Below are 7,626 nucleotides of genomic sequence, written 5' to 3'. Positions count from 1 at the left end.
ATGCACACGTCCCAGCTATCATGGCCTATCTCCACGCTTTTTTCAAACGTCTATCCCTTTGGCTTCCCCCGTGCAACCGCTTATTCTTTTGAAAGAGAACCATCGAGATGACCCACGTGTCTTTCTTCTTCTGGCATTAAATTGGGTCTTTTCGTCTTTCAAAAACGGCTGTCAGGATTGCCATACCTATATATGTACCCTTCATGCTCCCTTTCCTCTTTCTCTGACTTTCTCAAGCTCTCATCTGATTCTTCTGTTGTGTCTTTTGTTTCTCCGATCTTCTTTTGCTTCCTCATTTCCTCTCATTCACAATTCTAATGGCGATCACGGGCTCAGGAAAATTTAATACGGCCAGCCAAGAACTCGTTGACTGGGAAAACCACCCAGCCGCATCGATTCCTTGCAAATGGATGGGCGAGGCCGAGCAGCGAGACTTTCTCCAAAAATACGACGTTCTGGACGATTGGGTGGTCGAGTTCAACACCCACCTGAGGGCATGCCACCCCGTCATTGGCCGCCTCTGCTTGTACCATTGTGCATTTGAGAAGGGTTTTTGCCTACCCCTTCTTCTCTGTGGGAACATCCTATAAATACTTCCCCTTACATTGTTAAGCTTTTCAAGTTCTTGCAGTTCTCCCTCTTTGATAATGCCTTCTTTTTCACAGAGTCCCTGCCTTCGTCATGATCATTCCAGCTGGGAAGATTGAGAGAGATTCCTGATGAACGGAAGATGTAGAACTTGTTCCAAAGTTTTGATAAAGAGTCGTCCACTTGGGCACTGCTTTGGTTTAAGTACGCCTATCCTACGAACCTCTTGTTCGCGTGCAAACCCAGGGATACCCGAGAAAATCCGTCACGATGTTCCTGAAGGTGCCTTTTCCAAGAGGACAACGGTCTTATCTATCCCAAAAGATATCCTTTCCAGGGCCTTGCAAGAGGGCGACGGCCTTATCTATCCCAGAAGATATCCTTTCCAAGGCTTTGCCTGTCTCCTCAAGAGCTGGGGCATTACTGATCTCTTCGAGAGCTTGAGCTACTGGAACATGGCCTCGTAAGATACCCCAAGTGCAATAGCTATTAATATGTCGCTCTTTCTGCAGCTGACACTGCATCCAATGAGCCGAAGATCCATCACCTGACTAATGATCCCTGCTGTTTAGGTTTTTTTTTTTTTAACAATGTATCCTATCATCTGACAATGTATTTACCATTTGGAAATCATTAATAATAAAAAGGGAGAGACACCTTTATTCAAGAGTAATATGAAATCACCTTTCGTTCTTATACCTCGCTTCTTCGAGTTTCTTCTTTTGTTACCTCCACCTAGGGTGTTTGGTGTACACGATGGCCCCCCCAAGGATCATATCTGATTCTTTCTTTGGAGGATCACATATGATCCTTTTCTCTTCCTCCTTTTGAGTCAGCTGGGCAGTGATCTCTTGTATTTTAGTTGGTGCAGGGCCCGAGGATCACATCTGATCCTGTTTCTTTTAGCTGATCTAGGGTTCGTTTTCCCCCGAGGATCACATCTGATCCTTTTCTTTTGAGTTGATGCGAGGGTTCATTGCCCCTCGAGGATCACATTTGATCTTTTTCTTTTAAGTCAGCGCGGGGGTTCGGGGCCCCCCGAGGATCACATCTGATCCTTTCTTTTTAAGTTGGCGCGGGGGTTCGGGGCCCCCCGAGGATCACATCTGATCCTTTCTTTTCAAGTCGGTGCGAGGGTTCGGGGCCCCCCGAGGATCACATCTGATCCTTTCTTTTGAAGTCGGCGTAGGGGTTCAGGGCCCCCCGAGGATCACATTTGATCCTTTCTTTTTAAGTCGGCATGGGGGTTCGGGGCCCGCCGAGGATCACATCTGATCCTTTCTTTTTATTGTAGATGTCGAATTCCACTGGAGTGAAATAATCATAATCCTGAAAAGCAAAGCTAAGAAGGAAAAAAAAATCATAGCCAGGAATATTATTGATAAAACTTTCTTAAATTTTGTACATTCCAAGTGTTCTTGACTGATTTTCCGTCGGGGGCTTCCAACTTATAGGCTCCCGGGCTGAGGGCTTCGACCACCCGATAAGGACCTTCCCAATTGGGCGTCAGTTTATTCGCGTCTCTGGCACTGCGGATATCTTCTTTGCGAAGGACCTAATCTCCAGGTAAAAAACTTCTGGCCTTCACCCTTCGGTTGTAATATCTTTCAATTAGTCCATTGTAGGCAACTTGGCGAATGCGCGCTTGGTCACGAAGCTCTTCTAAGAGGTCTAGGCCTTCTCTGAGATTCTGCTCGTTGGTTTTCGGATCAAATTGCTCGACCCGCAGCGTACATACACCAATTTCCACAGTTATTAATGCTTCTAAACCATAACACAAACTGAAAGGAGTCTCACATGTTGACGTTTTCATTGTGGTCCTGTAAGACCATAATATGCTCAGCAATTCATCCACCCAGGTTCCATTAGCTTTATCTACCCGAGCCTTTAGTCCATGGAGCAAGGTTCTGTTAGCTAATTCAATCTGCCCGTTAGCTTGGGGATGGGCGACTGAAGTGAAGTGCTGTTTGATACCCAATTCCTAGCACCATTCTCGAACTGACTGGTCTGCAAACTGGGTGCCATTATCCGAGATTATCACCCTCAAAATTTCAAAACGATAAACCACATTCTACCACAGGAACTGTTTTACCCTCCGGGCCGTGATAGAGGCCACCGGCTCCGCTTCAACCCACTTCGAGAAGTAATCAATTGCTACGATAAGGTACTTTACCTGCCCTTTTGCCGGAGGGAATGGGCCTAAAATGTCAATGCCCCACTGTGCAAAGAGGCATGGAGTTGCTAGGTGTGCTAGGGTCACAGCTGGGACGTGCACTAAATTGAGGTTCGCTAGCATTTCTCGCAAAGTCTGACTAACTGCTCGGAGTCTACCGTCATCGTGGGCCAATAGTATCCTTGCCGAAGGGCTTTCTGGCAAAGCGCTCGGGCTCCGATGTGACTACCGCACACCACTTCGTGAATCTCCCTTAATATGTAGTCTGACTCCTGAGGGCGCACACATTTTAACAGAGCCTGCGAAAAAGACTGCTTGTACAATTCCCCCTGTACGACCACGAACCTGTGGGATGTTCTCTTTATCCTTTGAGCTTCAGACTCTTCTTCGGGCATCACCCCCTCTTGCAGGTATAATAGAATGGGGTCTATCCAACTGTGCTCGATTTCAACACCTAAATTCTCAGCCGCTTCCTCAATACTTCTTCGTGGCGAGGACTCAATCCTGATCTCTCGCGAGCTAATCGAAAAAGAGGATGAGGCAATGTGGGATAAAAGGTCAGCCTCCGTGTTCCTGGCCCGAGGGATATAGCCGACTTTCACCGAACGGAATCTTGCCACCTGTGCTTTGACCAAGGCTAAGTACTTCGCCATGTGCTCCTCGCGAGCTTCGTATTCGCCATTCACTTGTTGGACTACTAGATTAGAGTCTGAACTTACTATGAGGTGCTTCGCTCCCATCTGTTCGGCTAATTTCAGCCCTGCTACCAGAGCTTCATATTCGGCTTCATTATTAGATGCCTAGAACTCGAAGCGTAAAGCATACGGCCAGGTTTGTCCTTCCGGGCTCTTTATTAATAGGCCTGCACCACTGCTATCTGAAGTCGAGCTGCCATCCACAGCCATTATCCATGGCCCTTCCTGCTCCGTCGACTCCTGAAAGTTCGGGTTTACTGAGTACCTGCCTCAGTGGCTGGTTAGTAAGTACAACAATGGTATGAGCTTGGAAGTAAGGGCGAAGCTTTCGCGCCGAGCTTCGGCTCCGGCCAAACGCTTGCTAGCATAATAAATCGATTTTTGCCTCTTATTTTCTTCTCGGACCAGCACCGAACTCATTGCTTCTTCAGCTACTGCCAAATAGAGATAAAGTGGCTCACCCTGCTGCGGCTTGGTAAGGACTGGGGGCGAGGCCAGATATTCTTTAAGCCTGTCGAACGCCTCCTGACAACTCTCGTTCCAAACGAAATTCTTAGATTCTGATAAGGCTTTAAAGAACGGAAGACCTTTCTCTGCAGATCGAGAGAGGAATCGGCCCAATGCTGCCATCCTTCCCATCAAACATTGGATTTCTTTGAGGTTTCTCGGGGCCGACATTTCTAAGATTGCCTTGGCCTTAACCGGGTTTACCTCAATCCCCCGATGGTGAACAATATAACCCAGGAATTTGCCTACCGAGACCCCAAATGCGCATTTAAAAGGGTTAAGTTTTACCTGGAACTTTCGTAAGGTTTGGAAGCATTCCTCTAGGTCCACTGGGTAGTCCTCGGCCACTAGGCTCTTTATGAGCATATCATCGACGTATGCTTCCATATTCCTCCCCAGTTGATGCTGAAAAAGCTTATTCACCAAACGTTGATATGTAGCTCCCGTATTCTTCAATCTGAACGGCATGACTGTGTAGCAATAGGTCGCTTTGTCCGTAATGAATGCCGTCTTCTCTTGATCGTCGGGGTGTAAAGAGATTTGATGATATCCCTGAAAAGCATCCAAAAAACTCATTAGCAGACATCCCGCTGTGCCATCTATCAGCGCATCAATCCTCGGCAGAGGATAGCTGTCCTTCGGGCAGGCCTTGTTAAGGTCTGTGAAATCAATGCAAAGTCTCCATTTTCCTTCTCCCTTTGGGACCAGCACAACATTGGCCAGCCACTACGGTAGTCTACATCTCGGATGTAGCTTGCATCTAGTAGCTTTCCCACTTCTACGCCAATAGCCTTAGCTCTTTCAGGGGAAAAACTCTGCTTCTTTTGCTTGACTGGTCGAAAATCGGGCCTTATTCCCAATCTGTGGGTCATCACCTTCGGGTCTACTCCTGGCATATCTTGAGCTGACCATGCAAAAATGTCTGCATACTATCTGAGGAGAGCCAAAATCTGGCTTCTCAATGGATCCTTCAACTTCGCGCTGATCTTGACACATCGATCGGGTCGGCTTTCTTCCAAAGGCACCTCTTCGAGCCGATCCACCGACCCAGCCACCTTCGGGTCCTCGAGTCCTTCTAACAAGAAACTGACTGCGGCTTGAGGAGGGTTATTCGGACCGCCTCGCTCTGGTCCGTCACTCTGGCCTACTAAAGTTTCTCCTTTAGCCGGCCTTTTCCCTTTATCCCTCCTTTGAACTTCCTCATTCGTAGTGGCCCCTATAGAGGTCATATAGCATTCCCTGGCCGAACGCGGATCTCCTTGCACCATTCCTACCCCATTTGCTGTAGGGAATTTCATTACCATGTGATAGGTGCTTGGGATGGCTTGCAAGGCATTCAACCCCGATTTGCCCAAAATCATATTATAAGCCGCCGACACATCCGCCACCAGCACATCCAATAGGACCTGAGAAGCTCGGGGTTCCTCTCCTATGATCATGGGGAGCCGAATGATACCGTCTGAATATATTACTTCCCCATCAAATCCCACCAAGGGAACACGGGTCATTATGATACCCCATGCCGAGGAAGGCCTTGCGATATAAAATCTCCGAGGAGCTTCCGGGGTCTACCAAGATTCGCCGAAGCTCCCACTTTCTGAGTTTAGCAGAGATAACCAATGGATCATTATGATTATGGTATCCAGGCAAATCGTCATCTGAGAAAGAGATCACCTCCCTTCGCCGAGGCCTTTTTACACCCCCTACTTGACCCATTCGCGAGCCATCCTCCATTCCCATTCCTGGGACCACCCCTACTGCTAATGTGTGAAATACTAAGGGTTGTTGGCGACCCTATTCATCATTCTCCTACAGCCTTCTCTCTGCGTGAGGAGGGGTTCAGTGACGTTCGCGGCCTTGTGCTCGATCTCGCCGAGGAGGAGGACTTCTCGTACGGCGTTCCTACTCCCTTCGGATGTTCGGCTCTCGGGCTATGAACTTCTTCAGGTAACCTCTATTAATAAGTTCCTGAATCTCCTGCTTCAATTGATAACAATCCGCCGTGTCATGCCCATGATCACGATGGAAACGACAATACTTCTCTCTGTCCCTTTGATCTGATGGGGCCCTCATGGGTAATGGCTTCTTCAAGTAATCCTTGCCCTCAGTGGTGGCGAGGATCTCCGCCCTCGGGACAGTCAATGGGGTATACCTACTAGGGTCCCATCGGGGACGCGGCTTCTCTCTTCGGCTACTATTTTTATGCTCCTTGAAGAGCTTTTTCTTTTCCCTGTTTTCGGCATGCTCTGCCCGTTTCGCCTGCATAACTTCCTCCGCATTAATATACTTTGTTGCTTGACTAAGAGCGTCCGTAAAGGTAAGGGGAGGAGTCTTGGCCAACGATTGGGCAAATCGGCCCGGCCTCAAGGCGTTTTGAAATGCCACCATTGCCACACTTTGGTCAAAACTCTCAATGCTTAAGGCCTCCCTGTTGAATCACGAAACGAAATCCTTCAAGGATTCGCCCGAACTTTTCTTGATGTTCACGAGGGCCATGGTAGATCACTAGTGCCTCCGAAAAGGTGCGAAGTGAGCTAAAAAATTGCCCCAAAGCTAGGTAAAACTAGCGATCGAATGATGGGCCAGATTCGAATACCAAGCACGTGCGTGTCCTTCCAGGGTAGCAGAGAAGACTCTACACCACATTGAGTCGGATGCATCCTGCACCATCATATGAGAAGCGAAGAGATCCAGATGATTACTCGGGTCACTCGTGCCTGCATAAAGTTTGATAGCCGGAATGCGAAGGCGCTCCGGCGGTACTGCCGCCATAATCTCCGGACAAAGGGGTTGGTTAACGGCTGAATCTCAAAAATCCCCTCTCTTCCGTTTCAACATTGCCATCTCCTTCTCCAACTGACGTAGCCTGCGCCGCTGCTGTGCATTTGTTATGCTGGAAGAACCTTCAGACTCGCTGGGTCTGTTCTCTTGCCGCCCCTTCGGGGCTCTGGATCACGCCGAGAAAAAACTTCTTCTAGGAGAGGCTCCTGTCCTCATCTCTGGAGGGAATGGTGATGATGAATGCTCCGGCCTAGGGCCGAATTTTGTTGATGTGGTGGCTCAGTCAAGCCAACTTGTTGCTGCTACTGTCGATCTAGAAAACCAGTAAGCAGCTGTTCCAAGTTTTGGACCTGGTTCTCCAAGAGTGCGATGCGATCTGGAGGGGGAAGAGGAATGTCTGGGCTACTCTCCCGTCCCCTCTGGCTCCTTAGTGGATTGATCTAACTCGATTCCGGTGCCAGGTTATCGCCAGTGGCCCGAGTCTGAGGCCGTCTAGCCGCCATCAAAGAATAAGAGGTCTCAGAAAAAATGTGCTCAGCAAATCAGAAGAAAAGAACAATCGGCCCCACGGTGGGCGCCAAAATGATGAAGGTGTAAGACCGATCACCACTATCCGACTGACCGCCAAGTACCTGCAATGAGTCGGGGCCTTGCTCCCCCGTTGTAACCCCGATGACTAAGTTAGTTTTTCGACAATAAAGCGTAATGGGATTTAGTCATCAAGTGGGGAGAGAAGAGTTCCGACCTTTCCTTGTGTTTATCCCTGTCCTTATATAGACGGGAGTCCTTCTTCAGCCATGGTTTCCTTTCTTCGCCTTGGATCGGGATTCATTCACAGCTCTTGGGGGAGGAGATCTCACCGGGTATTGCGGCGACGAGGAT

General features: G+C 48.7%; 1 protein-coding gene across 1 annotated transcript; it reads right to left on the bottom strand.

Annotated features, from left to right (window-relative positions):
- Positions 1-5,865: 5,865 nt before the first annotated feature.
- On the bottom strand, positions 5,866-6,735 carry LOC127808678 (uncharacterized). Its single transcript, XM_052347282.1, has 2 exons — positions 6,560-6,735; positions 5,866-6,391 (listed from the first exon to the last, which is right to left on the bottom strand). The coding sequence occupies exons 1-2, from the start codon at positions 6,733-6,735 to the stop codon at positions 5,866-5,868; spliced, it is 702 nt and encodes a 233-aa protein (XP_052203242.1).
- Positions 6,736-7,626: the final 891 nt, after the last annotated feature.

Source organism: Diospyros lotus, chromosome 1 (genome assembly GCF_014633365.1).
Source record: "Diospyros lotus cultivar Yz01 chromosome 1, ASM1463336v1, whole genome shotgun sequence".
Taxonomy (NCBI): Eukaryota; Viridiplantae; Streptophyta; class Magnoliopsida; order Ericales; family Ebenaceae; genus Diospyros; species Diospyros lotus.
The sequence above is the reverse complement of the archived record's forward strand: the minus strand, read 5'-3'. Positions and strand labels throughout refer to the sequence as shown.